Source organism: Ochotona curzoniae, unplaced genomic scaffold, assembly GCF_017591425.1.
Source record: "Ochotona curzoniae isolate NIBS_2020 unplaced genomic scaffold, NIBS_Ocur_1.0 contig_4792, whole genome shotgun sequence".
Classification (NCBI taxonomy): domain Eukaryota; kingdom Metazoa; phylum Chordata; class Mammalia; order Lagomorpha; family Ochotonidae; genus Ochotona; species Ochotona curzoniae.
The window spans coordinates 2314712-2333235 of NW_024466389.1; the positions used below are offsets into that span (position 1 = coordinate 2314712).

The following is an 18524-nucleotide window of genomic DNA, read 5'->3' on the forward strand; positions in this document are numbered from 1 at the left end:
GGTCTCCCACACGGGTGCAGGGTCCCAAGGCTTTGGGCCGTCCTCCACTGCTTTCCCGGGCCACAGGCAGGGAGCTGGATGGGAAGCGGGGCTGCCAGGACTAGAACCGGCGCCCATATGGGATCCTGCATATGCAACGTGAGGACTTTAGCCACCAGGCTACCGCGCTGGGCCTTTCTCTTTTATCTACTCATCTGTTTGTGATGCAAAAGATTAACTGATTTAAGACCTTTACATTCAATGCTATTTTATTGCTATATAATATTTAGTGCTATGAGTTTACTGACTTACTTCTCCATTGGAGACAGAGGCAGATGGACGCAGACATAAAGGACTCCCATCTGCCCTCCACACAGCCTGGGCTGGGCCACGTCACAGCCAGGAGCCAGGAGTCACCCCGTTAACCCCCGGGGTCTACATTAGTGGACAGCTGGAAACAGGCAGAATTGGGACTTGAACCCAAGGCCCCTGAGAGGGGACGTGGCTGTCCCAGTAGACAGCCAAACCACCAGGTCTAACGCCTGCCCCAGATGCTGGAGAGTTCTAGCTAAGTCCACTCCATATCGCATCGTCACCTTGTTCATTTCATTTTCTTCTGAGGCCCCTCATCGATTTATAGATTGTTTGTACATTTTCCAATTTCTAAGTGTTGGAAATACTATGTCATATTTGTTATTGCTTTTTAATGTAATTCCACTATGATCAGAGAATAGGAAAGTTCCTGCATTTTGCCCTCTGATCCAGGATGCTGCCTGCCATGGTGAACGCCCCACGTGCAGGTGAGACTCACTGCTGCTGCAGATGCTCCACAGACACTCACATCCCGTCGGCTGATGGCCTGCCCACGCTCGGATGGCCCCACTGCAGGTGCTCCATAGACACATCCCGTCGGCTGATGGCCTGCCCACACTCGGACGGCCCCGAAGGTCCGCACGATGACCCTGTCCACGCTGACGGCCTGGAGGTCTGCCACCTGCTGGCTCTGTCGTTTCTCGGGGCACAGCGGTGATGTCTCCAGCTGTAACTGTGGACCCATTTCTCCTTTTTGCTCCGTCAGCTCCTGCTCCCTGCACTGTGAGGCTGTGCGTGGGTCAGAGGCAGACGCCTCGAGGACTGCAGTCTTCCTGGCGGCCAACCCTACAACACACGTGATGTCTCCCTCAATTCCCAGGAACTGTCTCTGCCGAGTCTGCTTGTCTGCCCGGAACACAGACGCCCCGGGCTTCCTTCTGCCGGCCTTGCACTTCCCAAAGTGTGCCCCTTGCCACCTCCGCACAACAAGCAATGTCCTTTCAGTTACTGGACTTACTGGTCTCACCCAACACGATTGGGACCCCTGGGTTCAGGGCGGCCATCTCACTAGGCTTTGCTCCTCTGGCTTTCCGTACTGTTTCTCAAACCTTCTCTTGAACAGTGCAGCGGGAGTCTGACTCTTGCTCTGCCCTGGTGGTGGCCGCTGTCAGCGCTCCCAGCACAACGGGTCTTCATGTTCCAGGGACATGCGAGCGCTGCCCCTCACCTCCATCGCCTCTCTCCCTTGCAGCTGGCTTGCCTGCTGCGTAGAAACGTGCTGAACATGCGCTCGGATCCGGTTACACGTCTTGCCTCAGCCATCCAACACCACGAGCCCCAAAGGGAACGTGCTTCTGTGTTGACCAGGCCCGCCATCTTGCATTCCTGATGTTCCAGATCTCCACCTGTCTCAAGAAACTCCTCCACGTCCTCTCTCAGGAAGCGTCTGTCACGGTGCTTGGCCCCACCACCCACACGAGGGACCAGAACAGAGCTCCTGGCTCCTGGCTCCAGCCCAGTCTGCTGCAGCCAGCTGAAGAGTGGACTAGACAACGGAAGCTCGCTCTCTCACTCCCTATCACACACACGCAATTTTTCATTAAAATGGTTTGAATTTCCATTGAACCGACAAGTGGAAAATTCTCTCCGTCTGCCTTTGACTCTCCCTCTCTCTAACTATGCCTTTAAACACCTCCTTTTTTCTAAAGCAGAAGGGGCTGCTGTCTGTGGTGGCCGGGGGTCGTGCCAGCTCTGCCGGCATCCTGTAAAGCTGACGCGCCGAGCGCTCCGTGCTGGTTTCAGACTCCATTGCGGGGCGAGCACACGGAGGTTCCTGAAATCATCCTGGAGCCTATAAGGACACTGAGGTTTTGGTTCAGGACAGCCAGCCTCGGCTCGGCCCCGTTCTCAAAGCCTGTGCCATGCTCCTCAAGTCTCCTGTGTGTGCCCCGCTCAGTGGGCACCTTGGGACTGTCCACATGCCAGGTCTTGCCGTCAGGGCAGACCTACACACGCGCAGTGTGGGGCTGAGCCCAGGATCTGCAGACAACTTCGGGGGGTAGAGTCCCCAGCTGCCTGCTTCTCAGGGGTCCCTTCCGTCCCCCAACCAGCACCACTGTGCCACGCACCGCAGGTGGAGGCAGAGTGAACACACTGTGTTCACAGTTCTTCAACCAGCCAAGATCGGTGGGAACACACAGAACCAAGGTGAACCCGGATGTCATTGCTAAGTTACCTCTGGACGTAGAAATTTAATTAAAAAAAAAAAACAATGATTTGCTCAAGGAAAAAAGGACTGTTTAAGAAAGCAAACACAATCATAAAATGTTTGTCCATTTCACATTAAGCCCCAGGGACATAATCACCACAGCATGGACACTCACATCTTCCTGGCCTTGGATTCTCTGACTTGCACCTGCTGCCCCGCCAGTGAGCTGCAGGACCAGGGGTATTTTCCTTAGTGTAATGGAGACACTAAATGAAGGAAGGGGATGCAGAGTGAGCTGGTCGGGGCAGTGAGGGTTAGCTCTGCTTGAGCTGGACGGTGCCAGAGCCAGCGTGCTGGGGACCCCATGCACACACACACGTGCACACACACATACTCAAGCAGGGGACACCCATGCACACACACACACGTGCACACACGTGCACACACACACACTCAAGCAGGGGACCCCATGTATGCACACGTACACACACACTCAAGCAGGGGACCCCATGCACGCACACACACACACACACTCAAGCAGGGGACACCGTGCACACACACACACACACACATACTCAAGCAGGGGACCCCATGTATGCACACGTGCACACACATACTCAAGCAGGGGACCCCATGCACGCACACACGTACACACACATACTCAAGCGGGGGACCCCATGTATGCACACGTACACACACACACTCAAGCAGGGGACCCCATGCACGCACACACGTACACACACATTCATGCAGAGAGGGGGTATTTCACCACACAGCAGAGCAGGCCAAGTTCATGGCCACCTTTAGTTCATTATGTCTATTGCTTCTTTGAGAGACAGCTCACAATGTCTGCAGACATCTGGGGTGTGACCAGCTGAAATGTCAGTCGAGATTTATCTCTCCATGCACACACAGCAGAGGAAGAGGGGTGACGGCTTCAGGGGTTCGACAGCAAGGTGCTAACAAGGGCTCAAAGCAGAGCGCGTGGGAAGGCAGCCAAGCAAGGGCCGGTAATGAGAGATGTTCCTTTCATGAAGAAAAACTGCAAAATCAGCTGTTGCCCTCCTAGGTCCCCAGAGCCTTCCCCAACTCGTTAAGTAACAACCCCGAGAACCTGGCTGGCACTGGAGTCAGCACAGCAGTGACAGTGCCACCACGGCAGGGCCAGCTCCAGGAGGACACGGGGCTCACTGTGGAGTGCCACCACGGCAGGGCCAGCTCCAGGAGGACACGGGGCTCACTGTGGAGTGCCACCACGGCAGGGCCAGCTCCAGGAGGACGAGGGGCTCACTGTGGGGTGCCACCACGGCAGGGCCAGCTCCAGGCGCCCACAGGGCTCACTCTGGGGTAGACAGGTTTCACACCATGAGTCGTGTGGCCAAGAGCACAGCGCACCTTGGAAGGGCAGGCCAGCCGGCTCACACCCATGTGCAGTGCCCTGAGAGCACACACACACACTCTAAGCACTCAGACTCCATTCACTCACACACATGCTCACACACACACAGAAACTCTCATGTGCTCACCACACTCACACACATGCCCACTCACACATGCCCACTCACACACGTGCATGAAGTCATATGTGCACACTCACACACACTCATGCACACATGCCCACACACGTGCATGAAGTCATCCGTGCACACACTCACACACACTCATGCACACATGCCCACTCGCACACGTGCATAAAGTCATGCGTGCACACACTCACACACATGCCCACTCGCACACGTGCATGAAGTCATGCGTGCACACACACTCATGCACACATGTGTATGCATGGTCACATACATCCCCCCCACACACTCACACATACACATACTGCTCTGTTCCCACCTGCCTTCTTGTTCAGCCCTGAGGCAACCTGTCCGCCCCCTTTGCATCCAGCAGAGAGACCCGAGAACAGAGATGGCCAGGCTCCCTCCACCCACCAAGGCTCGCGCTGGGCCACACTCGACACCCAGCACTCACCGCATCCGAGCTCATGCTGGCCGAGGGCACCTTGTAGACCAGGCAGTGGGAGGGGTTGGGCCGGACCCCGCCATGGAGAGGCAGGGTCACCCGCCCGGCCCCGGCCTCTGGGGGTCTCCACACGGCCCAGCGGATCATGTACATGCAGGCCAGGTTGGACAGCGTGGCGGCTGGAGCGGCCTGCAACACAAGCAAAGCACAACGTTAACCCAAGTGCAGCTGGGCGGGGCGCCCATGCACGGCCATGACACTGAACAGGGACGGGCACTTGACTCCTGACAGGAGGAACCGAGGCCCCCCGCCGGCCCCTCCCATCTCACCAGGACCCCCTGCAGTTTTTATGACTCCCCTGTCCCCAGCATTCCCCTCAATCAGCCAGGAAAGCCTCATCAACAGCACTCTGAAACCCTGCTCCACACCCACGAGAGGCAGCCCTACGGCCGAAGGTGGGGGCTGACCATACACCACCGGCTCCAGGCTCTAAGCAGCGGACGCCAGCAGCTGCACACCCACGAGAGGCAGCTCTACAGCTGAAGGTTGAGGCTTCCATGAGTAAAGAACCCACTTCCCGCATTCTCTACCTGACCCTGGACTTACAGCTCTCTGGCACAGCAGAGGAAACCAAGGGCACCCACCAGATCAACCTCTTATCCACTAACCAAGTGACCGTGGTCACAGCCCCAGGGGAAGAGGCCTCCCACCGTTGGTGAGGACCCACGGTGCGGGTGAACAGCGCTGTCACCCAGGAAGTGAGGCCAAGGGCCCTGCTGCATCAAGCAGGGGCACTGCCACTGAGACACACAACTACACTTGGGCACGCGGCAGGCCCCACACACATGCACACACACAAAATGCCTGGGCTGGGACCGCGGTGCCTGTGGATGGCTCAGCAATCCCCTGGGTTACGCCAAGAGCATGCAGGAGCAGATCCAAATAGAGAAGAAAAATTGTTCTTGCTTCATCCAACTCAGCACTTCCAAACTGCTCCTGGCCAGATGGCAGGCGGTCCTTTACCCCCACGGAGGAGACTGGCATGAGGCACAGACGTCCCCGGGCCTCAGCGTGTCCCTGCAGTGGGAACCAGACTGCTGCCTCTCAGGCCACAGGTCAGGATGCTGCGTGTTCACCCTGCCCTCGGGGCGAGCAGACACCCAGACAACTCAGGGATAAGGACCCACTTCCCAGCAGTGCAAGCTGAGGGTCTAAGCAGTTAAGCCCGCTGCCCATGGCTCTGCGCTCCAATGACCCTCAGCCCATGGCTCTCTGCTCCACTGACCCTCAGCACATGCCTTGTGCTCCAATGACCCTCAGCCCATGGCTCTGTGCTCCACTGACCCTCAGCCCACGGCTCTCTGCTCCACTGACCCTCAGCACATGCCTTGTGCTCCAATGACCCTCAGCCCATGGCTTTGTGCGCACTGACCCTCAGCCTACGACTCCGTGCTCCACTGACCCTAGGCCCATGGCTCTGTGTTCCACTGACCCTCAGCCCACGGCTCTGCGCTCCAATGACCCTCAGCCCACGGCTCTCTGCTCCACTGACCCTCAGCCCACGGCTCTGTGCTCCAATGACCCTCAGCCGGCGGCTCTGCGCTCCCAGGCTGACTCTCAGCCCACAGCTCAGTGCTCCAATGACCCTCAGCCCACGGCTCTGTGCTCCACTGACCCTCAGCCCACGGCTCTGCGCTCCAATGACCCTCAGCCCACGGCTCTCTGCTCCACTGACCCTCAGCCCGCGGCTCTCTGCTCCACTGACCCTCAGCCCACAGCTCTGTGCTCCCAGACTGACCCTCAGCCGGCGGCTCTGTGCTCCCCCTGCAGCCCACGGCTCCGTGCTCCACTGACTCTCAGCCCACAGCTCAGTGCTCCAATGACCCTCAGCCCACGGCTCCGTGCTCCACTGACCCTCACCCCACGGCTCAGTGCTCCACTGACCCTCAGCCCACGGCTCTCTGCTCCACTGACCCTCAGCCCACGGCTCCGTGCTCCCCCTGCAGCCCACGGCTCCGTGCTCCACTGACCCTCAGCCCACGGCTCCGTGCTCCCTCCACTGCCAGCCCCCTCCCTCTTCACTCAGCCACTGCATAGGTTCTAAACCCAGCTATGTCAGTGACCAGCAGGCCACAGAGAAAACCACTATGACATTTAGGGAAATGAGTCACTGAGGATACCTCAACAGTGTCTACCTCCTGTGAGCAGTCAACTCCTGTACCGGTGAACATTTCAGGATCAAAAATGAGCACGCACCTTCATGCTGCAGGTGCAACTCGGGTGGGTCCACACTTCAAATCCAGTGACTCCACCGAACACCCCAACTGCACGGGGGCTTGTATTCTCCACGGATCCCCAGCTCTCCAGTGTGACGTATCCGCTAGTGTCTCAACGGCTCTGGCACACAGGAAGTCAGGGAGCACACCCCACTGAGGTCAGAGTCCCCAGTGGGGTGAGCGGGGCCTGGCACACCCAGGGATGTGCACCTGCCGCCAGGGCTAAGATACCCCCTGCAACCCTCACAGGCTAGTTGGAAGCTAGCGGGCTTGCACTGGGCTCTGCTTCAGAGCTCAGCTTCCTGCCAAGGTGCCCCCTCAGCCTCCTGGCTTCAGCTGGCACCGTCCTGGCTACTGCAGGCACTGGGGAGTGAACAAACTGAAGGGGGGTGTGTGTGCCTTTCAAATAAAATGAAAACAAGTACGTTTCTCACATTTCAGGTGAAGAAGAAAACACCAGCTCTGAGAAGGTCAAGTACAGCCAACACACAGGCAGTCAGGGCCATTATTTGGTAAGCTCTGCTGTTAGCAAATGCTAGTGGTTAAGGCGAGATGAGCGCCCAGGCAATTCTCGACCTTACAAGCTTGGTCTGAATTCACACAACTGCAAAGAGGCCCACAGTTCACTGGACTGTCTGTCAGAGCCTCAACTGTCACAGCAAACAACACACACAGAGACCCAAAGGACACAGTGAGAGCATACCTGTCTGTTCACAGGTGCACAGAGCAGCCAGGAGAAGGGACTGGGATGGCGGGGGAGGTCAACCAGAGGGGCAGTCAGGAGGGGCACCGGGGGCTGAGGCTGCTGGCACCTCCACGCACAACACCTCCTAAAAAGCCCATTTGTGCCGACACTGTGGCAGGTCAAGCCACCACCTGAGATGCCAGGATCCCATATGGGCACCAGTTCAAGTCCTGGCTGCTCCACTTTCGACCCAGCTCCTTATTAACGTGTCTGGAAAAGCAGCAAATGCTTGGACCCAGTACCCGCGTGGGAGACCCGGAGGAAGCTCCTGGCTCCGGGCTTCGGACTAACGCAGCTTCAGCCAGTGCAGCACTCGGGGGCAAACTAGTGGCTAGAAGATCTCCCTCTCCTCTCTCCCTCCCTCTCTTTTTCTGTAATTCTTTCAAATAAACAAATAAATCTGTTTTTGAAAGACAGAATTTTAAAAACCCATTTATAAAAAGTCAGTGGGCTTGGCGTGTTAGCTTAGTAGCTGAAGTCCTCGCCTTGAACATGCCGGAATCCCACACAGGTGTCGGTTCTAATCCCAGCACCCCACTTCCCATCCAGCTCCCTGCTTGTGACCTGAGAAAGCAGTCCAGGATGGCCAAAGCCTTGGGACCCTGCACCCACGTGGGAGACCCAGAAGAAGCTCCTGGCTTCAGATCAGTGCAACCACTTGGGGAGTGAATCAGCTGACAGAAGATCTTCCTCTCAAGTCTTTAAGAGAAATAAAAGTGAGTCAGTGTGTTTCTGAAGCCCAACATCCGGGCATAAGATTTGGATGAACTTGCCTGGGAAAGCAGCGGGTGGAGAGGGGGTGCTAAGGAGTCCAGGCCCTCGACACTAAGCCTGTGCCGACAACACTAGCTGCTCGGCCCCCAATGCTGCTCCTCATGAACCCGCCTGGGAAAGCAGCGGGGGGTCGGGTGTCCAGGCCCCCGACACTCCTGCATTCGGCCTGCTCCAGCCCCAACCACTGTGACCATTTAGTCCGTGAATCAGCACATGACAGACCTCCAGCTCTGCCTGTCAATAAGTGAATCTTCACAGAAATCCCTTTTAAAATAACTCGGCACGGGCTGTGGGAGTGCGTGCACGAGGCGGGCGGCCCACCAGCCGCAGCCCCCAGGTGCAGCCCCCAGGTGCACCCACCGTCCTGTCTGCTCCGCCCAGGTCAGACAGCCTCGACGGAGGAGCAGCCCGGGCCGACCGTGCACACAGGCAGGCTGTGAGCACACCCCGCACGGCCAGCCCTGGGCCGACAGGGGGATCCCGACTGGCTGCGGCCCCATGGAAGGGCTGGGACCCCACACCAGCACTGTGGACTTCTCTCTCTCTCTGTTTTTCTCCTGCAGTCTCAAGTCTGCTCCTGTTGGAAATACTCGAAGCAGCTTCGCCCATTTACCGCCATGCGCCATCCTCGGCATTGCACACAGCACGCAATTTGTGTGGAAAATCATTTCACACCCTGGAACATTTCCTTTCCACATTACCCTGAGAAAGAACACCTGATGACAGCGAAATGGAATCCAATATCACCACGACAATCACCTCCACATCAGAAAGGACTGATGGGCCATTACACAGCCACGTCCCAAGGCTCCCGGGCAGCCACGGTGCATAGCCACCTGCCCCAGGCACAGCCCTCTGCCCCAGGCACAGCCACAACACAAAGCTACTGGGCAGCCAAGGTGCAGAGCCACCTGTTCCAGGCACAGCTCTGCCCAGAGCAGCTTCTTGCACAGCCCAGCCACGACCCAAGGCTCCGGGGCAGCCACGGTGCAGAGCCACCTGTCCTGGGCACAGCTCTGCCCAGAGCAGCTCCGCACACGGCCCGGGCAGGGCATCTCGGCGGCAGCACACATACTCCGTAACTGCATGAGGAAAACCCAACATTTCCCAAGCGTCCAGAGCAACAGGGAGACCCCATCCCAATGCTGTGTTCCTCAGGCCTGCGCTTGTCCAGGGCAGCTCATTTCTCTCTCGAGCTCACTGCCCAATCCAGAAACTCCACCCTGCCAGGTGACCCACTGGCCACCCCAGAGGGCCCTGGGACTCCCACCCTCCACCCCTCCGGGTGACCCACTCAGCATCCAGAGGGCCCTGGGACCCCCATCTCCCACCCCTCTGGGTGAACCACTCGCCACCCCAGGGCCCTGGGACTCCCACCCTCTGCCCCTCCGGGTGACCCACTCAGCATCCAGAGGGCCCTGGGACCCCCATCTCCCACCCCTCTGGGTGAACCACTCGCCATCCCAGGGCCCTGGGACCCCCATTTAGGGAAGTTCACAGGCAGCTACAGTGTACCTGGGGTTCCTGTGAGAACTCAATGTTCTCACATGGTGGGAATGAGTTACACACGGACAGGGTACGTGGCAGCCGTGCTCTGATACCTGCCCTAAGTGCCCAGGGGCCGGCGAGGCTCAGGCCTGGCCTTCTCACGTGGCTGCTCCCCGTGCCTCAGTGCTCACCTGACCTATTAGGACGCCGCTGCCTTTCTCACACACAAGGCTGCATCTCACGGAGAGCCAGCCGGGACTGACCAAAGGCAGCTCCGTTAGAGATGGAAACGGGGTCGACTTCTCCCAGCTCAGCACACACACTCACTCTTAATTACAATGCAGGGAGGTGCAAAGTCCGCCGTAAGAAGCCATTTACCGCCCGTGCAGATTTGAGCTTTACTGCACTTAGTACCACACCAAAACATCTCAAAATAGCCTCGTTCTTCAAATAATTACTGACCTGATAATTATGAATTAATGCTATTATGGCCTACGAAATTTGTTCAGCTATTTATTGCTCTCAGCCAGTGGAAAGCGCCATTACCATAGAGAGAAAGCACTGACAGCGTGGAGGCACTTTCCGGAATCACACTGCAGACCGGCCACCCGCATCACTAACGAGCAGTGTCCCGCACAGGGGAACGCTGACGCCCGGCCAGTCTTGGGTAGCACAGTGCCAGCATCAGCGGGAATCCACCGCCCCAACTTACACTGCCATCGGCTCCCGCGGGGCTGCGGACCACGTACTCCAGCTGGAAGACCACCACGAAGGCCGGGTCAGGGACCATCTCGGGCAGACGGAGGCGACTCCTCAGAACCAGGGCTTGGTTTCCAGGGCTGCGACAGAGATGGTCAGTGGTCCAGTGGCAGCACTGTCCTATCCTAGACCCACCTCCGCCTGTGCACCCCACCCCACCACTGGGTGACACACCCACACTCTCCCACAACTCTTCAGCCTCCACAGTCCTTCCCCACACCAGAGCTTTCTTACAATCTGTATTTATTTGTGTCCATTCATGACGGGTGGAGAGTCAGAGTGATTCCCCACCCATTATCCTGGCAACAGCCAGGGCTAAACGAGGCTAAACGGGGCCGAGAACTCCATCCAGGCCTCCCCTGTGAGTGCCACGGACCCAAGCACCCGAGCCAGCAGCCAGCGCCTCCCAGAGCGACGCCTTTTCCACAGTGCCGCAGCACAGCACTCCGTGGCCCGATGGCCAGGAAGCACTCCGGAGGACAGGGCGCGAGCAGCCTTCCCCAGGACTGGCCTGCCGTGGGAGAGCAGGGAGGTGTGAGCCACGGCAAGGCCTGCACATGGGCAGCTGGGCTGTCCTCGGGACTCCCGGGGCCCACGGGGACGCTGCCTGCAGAGCCCCTATGCATCCTCACAGCCGCAGCTGGACGCACCCGTCACACTCACTCCACAACCGTCCCAGCACAAGCAGCCAGCGCAGGGGAGAGAGATGAGGCCACAGCTGACCCATGCGCAGCCTCACGGCGACCCTCGGGTGCCCCCACCCAGCCCTCCTCCTCCCATGGGGCCGGGGACCAGGACAGCATACCTGGCCTTGGAAGAGGAACTGACTTTCCAGCTGAAGCTGGCTGAGCGTGTCAAGGCCACGTCCATCTCGGGTACCAGCACCACCACTTGCGGCCTCTGCACGAAGCCCAGGCCGTTGTGCACCCCCACATGCAGGCGCCGCTCCCGGACCTCCAACATGCCGCCGTCCAGCGGGCCGCCGCTCTGGAATAGACACGGGGACGGGAGCTGTGAGGGGCATACGGGCGGGAAGCGGCAGCCTCTGGAGGAACCCAACTTGCAGGCGAGGAGGAGAGCGGAGAGAAGGGCGGCACCCAAGTTGCAAACAGTCCCTTGGCCTGAGGACAGATTCCTTATTAAATCCCAGAGGCCAGCGCCAGCACAGCCACATCTGCAGGCAGAGCCGAGCAGGACCCCGGGCCATGGCTCCTTCAACAAGCTCCACCTCCACAGCTTAGCGGACTCCGGCAGCCCACCTGCTCTGACACGGAGGTGCCTGGAAGCAGAGCCCTTGGGGTTTCAACTCTGCTCACCCAGGGACTTGAGACCGGGGGTGGAGGGGCGCGGGGAGGAGGACCGGCACGGGCAGTCACAAGCCAGCGAAGACGGACCCGCCCTACAGCGAACACGGGCCGTGAGTCTAACACGCTTCCCCCCAGCCGGAGCAACAGGCACGCTGACACGCGGGCCAGGAGCCCTCCTCCCGGCTACCAGCAGTTATTAAACCGGGTGTTCTCTGCAGAGCTCATCTCTGGATTCTCAAGTTGTCCTCACTGGCCATTAATCACGCCGAACAGACCTGCAGTCAGCCCGTATTAGTCTTTGGATAATGAAACCAAAGCGAGATCAATAACTGAGTACCTGCCAGTCGGACAGGAAAAACAGAATGAAGCGATTTTTACAGTGACGTGTGCAATTCAGCCACGAGACTGTTACGGCATCTCTGTTCCCACGGCAGCTGGCACTAGGCCACGGGGTGGCCACCGAAGCTGGGTCCCTGCCCTGCATCTGTGTCTCAGGCAGGCCCGATCACGCGGGACCACGCTGCCCAGGACGGGCTAGCAGCACAAGTCTCCGTGTTCCCAGGGACCTGTGGGACACACCACACCTCAACACCACGGCATCACAGCCCTCCTGCGGCCAAACCCCATTAATGCACATCATGGTGAACAAATCGGCACCACATTCTCATCGACACCCCCTCATGAGTGGGGACTGACGAGAGCCCTGGCAGAGGGGCTGAGCACACAGCACACTAACGGGGGACTGCCCGGAGAGGCTCGGTGCAGATGGAGGGATCCTGCCCCCCAGGAGGGCCAAGGGGGTCGCCCTGTGGGAGGAACCGATGAGGGGGCCACGTGCTCACGGGTCTGTGGCAGGGAGCGGGCAGGTGACACCTGTGAGACAAGGGAAGGAGCAGCAGAGAGAGGTCAGGGAAGCCAGCAAGGACCACGCCACACTCTGGATCATAGGTGTGGAGTCTTGCTATTGACCCAGGGCAAGGAGAGGCCAGCAGGAGATTCTAGACAAGCCAGGGCAGGAGCTGGACCTACGTCTGTCAAGGACCATCTTGATACCGGGCAGGCAAACAGCACTGTGCCAGCCCCAGCAACGATCTCACTGGAGCATCCCAAGAAGGCAGACGCTGAACAAAAAACCAGGCAAGGCTAGGTGGGCTGCAGATGCTCCACACACAGGGAGACCAGTACAAGAGGCACAGAGGCCGGGGGTTGCACAGGGAGGAAGACACGGGCAGGGACAGCAGCGGCAGCACGCGGCGTCTGTCTGCCATCACCAATGGCACCACACAGGAATGCCCTGTGTGTGCCCACACTCAGGATTCAGAGAAGAGAACGGCACCCACATTGCAGCCAGAAAAGCTTCTTTTCTTTCTGGCCCAAAAAAGTGAAGGCCGTCCTGGAGCAGACTAAGCCAACGTTTGCAACAGCGGCAGCCCTCTTCGGAGAGCCAGCTCTGGGCTCGGCTGCTCCGCTTCCAATCCTGCTTCCCGCTAATGCTCCTTCGGGAGGCAGTGGAGGAAGGCCTGAGTGTCGGGGCCCTGCGCCCAAGCGGGGACCAGCATGGAGTTCCCGGCTCCTGGTCCCAGCCTGGAGTACACTCCCAAGTACACACAAGGATGGGCCTGGCCTGAGCCGAAGCTGGAACCCGGAAATCCACCCAGTTCTCACCAGCGCCTTGACGTGCTAGGCCCCACACCACGCCCTGAATTCCCACCTACCGAGGCTAGAGTGCTCACCTCCCCCAGCATCCACACTAAGACAGTAGCTGGAGCATGAGTCACAGGCTGCCCCGCAGGCCCCGCCCCCCGAGCCGGGGACCGCGAGACCGTACCTCCCGGACATGGTCGCTGACCAGGTGCTCCAGCAGCTCCTCCTCGAACTTCTCCAGGCAGGGGTACAGCGTGAAGAACACGTCGTCCAGGTACCATGGGACACACTTCTGAAGACGAGGCTTCCGGAGGGCATCACCTGAAAGTGCAGAGGGCTGGCATCCAGGAGCAGGTCCTGGGCCAGGGCAGCCAAGGGCAGGAGGCAAAACACGGGCAAGCGCGCAGCCACAGTGCCCACCGGGACCCAGAACTGCCATGCCAACCCCCAAATCGATTAAACAAGCACCAGGCTCACTGAAGTCCAAACTCGACCCAACACCTGCCCACCAGCAAGAGATTTCACACTGCGACGGTCCAAGGGACACGGAGACTCCTGCACCGGTCAGCCTGCTCCCCCGGGCCCCTGCTCCCCTTGAGCAAGAATCCAGACAAGCACACCATGTCTTACCGCGCTGCCGTTCCCTTGAACCAGCTGAGGACACACAAGGACACTCAGGAGCAGGGCTGCCACGGAGCGGACTGGCCCAGAAGCCCCTGCACCTTGAGCTCCCTCAAGACCAGGAGGGCAACGACTCCTGGCGTGTCACTCAGGGTGGACACGAGACGACCTCCACTGAGATATGGAAGAAGTGGCCTCGGACGTGGGAGCCCGTCTCCCAGCCCCTGGGGACAGAGACCAAGCGTGGAGGCCGAGGGAAGACACCCTGCAGCCTGGTGGAGCCGGCCTCTCTCCCCGCCCTCTCAGAACAGATCCTCTGAGAACAGATCTCCTCCTGCCGTCCGCCACTATTTCACCGAGATGGCCTCCCACCACAAGGAAACAGCCCCTCTGGGGCGCTGCAGCCCCTGCTGGAGGGCTGGCCCAGGGCCACCAGCGCCCTAAGGGCGTCCCACACCCCCTCCACCACTCCACTCAAAGGCAGGAGTGAGCACTGCTGTGCAGGGATTCCTCCTGGAGCACGCTTTATGACAGAGAAAAATCATAACAAACGGTCAGAAATGACTAAATGGCAAGTAAGTCACTGCTTACCCACGCCAGCTGAGCCAAAAGACCTGGCACTGTCAATGCTTATGTGATGACTGACAATAATCAAATCGTAGGTCAACAAAAAAGGACAAAACTAACCATGATTCTTTCTGGTGAGAGCGCCTCCTCGCAATGTCGGCACACACGTGGCTGCGGGCGGAGGTCAGAAACCACCTCGTCCTCTCGGGCTTTCTACGCTCCGCCCCCCATGCATGCGTTAGGCTGCTTCTAACAGCAACCAGGTGGAAGCAGAGCAGGGGAGCCACACCTCACCCTGGGAGCACGGGGTCCAGCCCCAGCCTGCCGTAATGCACTCTGGCAGGCAGCAGACGACCCTGGTCCTTGCACCTCTGCCATCCATGCGAGAGACTCCTACGCAGTTAGAGGCTGTTGGCCTGACCAGGCCCGGTCCTGGCTGTTGCACCTGCTGAGTGAACCAGCAGATGGAAAGCTTCAACCTCTCTTCCTCTCTGTACCATTCCCTTTCAATTAGATGCAAATAAACAAAGCCACATTTTTTATTAAGAAAAAATTAAAGCAGCATCAACCACAATAGCCAAGACAAAACGGAAGCAACACAGTGTCCACAGAGGGACCGGGCCAGCGACCAAGGAGCCAGTGTCCGCAGGGGGATGACCGGACTAGCGACCGAGGAGCCCGTGTCCACAGAGGGACCAGGCCAACGACTGAGGAGCCAGTGTCCACAGGGGGATGACCAGGCCAACGACCGAGGAGCCAGTGTCCACAGAGTGATGACCGGGCCAGTGACTGAGGAGCTAGGCTTGGCAGCTGGGACCCACCAGGGCATTCACAGCAGCAGAGGAGCCTGCTACTGCAGCTCTCAGAGTCACCACAGCCACAAGAGCCAGTCAATGATGGGAGAACGAGAAGCCTCAGGCCCCTGCACCCCTCGTGCTCCTGGCGGCCCCATGCCTCCTCCGTGCAGCCCTGACACAGCAGGACCATCTCCCGCTACCCCCTCGGGCTTCTAACACTCAGCATGCGAGTCCGGACTTGAAGGCCTCCAGGCTGGGACAGTGAGCAGCCCCCACGCTGCCATCCACCACTGAGTACAGGACACACCCTCAGTCACATCTGCCAAGGGTACCGAGACAAGTCCATCTCCACCACCTGTTCCCTCCATCCACACCAAGTGGGAACACGGCACCTCCTGGCCCCTCACCAGCCCAGCACAGGACCCTGGGCAGCTGGTGGACTGCACCCACGCCCCAGGGCACTTACGTGCTCATAAAGAACCTACGAACCAAGCCACCCAGCTCTGTGCAGCTGCAGCAGGACAAAGGGAGGACCCAGACACATGACTTCACCCTACCCTGAAGAGCCATCTGAAAGAGAGAGAAGTCAGGAGCAGGCAGGGTGGCAGGGAGAGGCAGAGAGGAGCACAGAGGCATCCGGGCCCGCTGTCAGGAGGCGCTCAGGCCCCTGTCAGGAGGCACCCGGGCCCACTGTCAGGAGGCGCCCGGGCCCACAGGAGGCACCCAGGCCCGCTGTCAGGAGGCACTCAGGCCCCTGTCAGGAGGCACCCGGGCCCACAAGAGGCACCCGGGCCCGCTGTCAGGAGGCGCCCAGGCTCACTTTCAGAGGTGCCCAGGGCCCGCTGACAGGAGGCCACCATGCCAGACACACATGCACAGGAGGCCGGAGCCCAGCAGAGGCTGAACAAGCAAATCCCACAGAGGAGAGGACTGGTGAGCCTTGCACACCGCGGATCAGGAAACAAAGAGGGGGCTCACGCAGCTGGTGCAGACCCTGCTGCCGCAGCCCTGTACTGGGCATCCGAGTCCTCGGCGGTGAAGGGAGGGGCAGTGCCCACCCCGACACATCCATTCTGGCTACTCCTGGACGCCTCCAGCTGCCCCTGGCTTTACCCGTCACCACAGCGTCGGAGAGGGATGCGGCTGCCAGCACTAACACTGCTCCCCTGGGAGAACACACCCCACTTGGTGATAAGCCATCTTATTCGAGGGCTCCCATGAGGGCACCGCAGAGAAAAGGAGGGCTGCTGGCAAATACTTAACAAGCAGGAGCACCCTTCCCACAGATGGCCTCAGGAGGCACCCAGAAACACCCCGAGAGGGGTACGGGTTTCCCAGGGGACGTCTCCCTCGGCTGCAATCTCAAATCACAAGGACGCACTCATGGCACACAACCAGACGAAAGCCAAGTGTGGCAAAGGCTGGGCAGGAGCCACAGCAGGTGAGCACGGGGCAGGGGCTGGGCAGGTGTCCTCCACTGTCCTCCACTTGGGACCCGGCACCTACGTGGGAGACCCAAAGGAAGCTCTGGCTCCGGGCTTTGGAGTCAGCCCAGTTCTGACCACTATGGCCACTGGGGAGTAAAACAGCAAATGCAGGACTCGCCCCCTCTTTTCCTTCTCCCTCTTTCTCTCTAATTCTTTCAAGCAAAAAGTAATTAAATCTTAATTTAAAAAAAATGATTCATTTGGTCATTTTGAAACAGTCTTCAGTACTACATCAAGAGGCCAACAACAGACAAAAGTCAAGGTGCTCACAGGAGGTGTGGGGACTAACCCCACCCTGACTCTCCCCTCCCCACGGCATGCCACGGCACGGTACCCTGAGCAGCGAGCGCCCAGGTGCTGGGCAGGTGACGAGTGCTGGAGCAGGGGACACTCCCTGCAGCCACACCCAGTTCCCAGGCCTCCCCGGGAACCCCACAGTGCTGCTTAAAATGCAGACTCCAAGGCACTGTCCCCAGGAACATGGAGCTGGACCAACAAGGGTCTGTTTCAACATCTTGTCATTATTTATTTAAGTGGCAGAGAGCCAGAAATAAGAAGAGGCTCACTTGACACACGCCTATGGTGGTGGGGCTGGGCCAGCCGACCCCAGCAGCGGGGAACTAAACCCGGGCCTCCCGTGTAGCAGCAGGGATCCGGCTTCTTGAGCCAACCCCACAGCTGCCCAGGGTCTGGAATCGGGCAGAACTGTAGGTAAAAGACTGCCCCAGCCACAGGGGACATGGGCATCTGGCCAGCTATGCTGGTCTTTCCACCGAACGCCACCCTCAAAGGATCACTTATGGCAAAAACCTCTGGGGACTCTTGCCCTGAGAAGGCACAGCCTCAGGAGGCCTCTCTACAGCAGGCCATCCACCCCAAGACAAGGCTTCCAAGTTTGGTTTCACAGGAAGGAGCCAGGCCTGCAGAGGCCGTGCCTCTGGCTGCAGGCAAGTGGGGAGCTGAGGCCAGGAGGCTCCCCAGGGAGACTGCAAGCATCAGAGTACAGCAGGGAAAGGATGTGGGGAGCGGCCCCTTGGTCGGTCCCCACAAGCGCCAGGCACACCAAGCCAGGAGGACGGCAGCGAGGGCGGGCGGACAAGTCAGGAGGAAACAAGAATTTCAAGATAAGATGCACAGGTGGGGCAGGGGGGCAGCTTTGTGACGCAGCGGGTCAAGCTGCAGGCTGTGACACCGGCACCCACAGGAGCCTGGCTCTGAGTCCCAGCCGCTCCACTTCCCAAGCAGCTCCCCACTAAAGAGCCTAGACGAAGCAACACGAGCTGGCCAGTGCTCAGCAGACCCGGAGGGAGCTCCAGCTGCTTGGCTCAGCCGGGCGCAGCCCCAGCAGCTGCCACCATCTACGCTAGGGGTGAACCAGCCGACAGAAGAACTCTGCCTCTCCCTCCACTGTGACTCTCTCGAATGAACAAACGGGGTGCGGCTGGAGCAGCCAGAGGGTGTGCAGTTCACACAGCAAGTTGGTAGGGCCCAGCTGGCGCGGGTGGAGTGTGTTCCAGACAGGAGGGGAGAATGACGCAGGACCTAGAGTCCCCATGGACTGCCTGACCACTGGCCCGGCATCCTGCTCTCC

The 18524-nt window shown here is 59.2% G+C and overlaps 1 protein-coding gene across 1 annotated transcript in view; it reads right to left on the bottom strand.

The window, feature by feature from the left end:
- Positions 1 to 18524, bottom strand: part of NPHP4 (nephrocystin 4) — an 81837-nt gene that overhangs the window by 46209 nt on the left and 17104 nt on the right. Inside the window, exons 6-9 of the mRNA XM_040987647.1 lie at positions 13646 to 13782; positions 11316 to 11497; positions 10464 to 10590; positions 4478 to 4657 (exon numbers count right to left, since the gene is read on the bottom strand). Of these exons, the coding sequence (XP_040843581.1) occupies positions 4478 to 4657; positions 10464 to 10590; positions 11316 to 11497; positions 13646 to 13782 (626 nt within the window). The remainder of the gene's footprint in view (positions 1 to 4477; positions 4658 to 10463; positions 10591 to 11315; positions 11498 to 13645; positions 13783 to 18524) is intronic.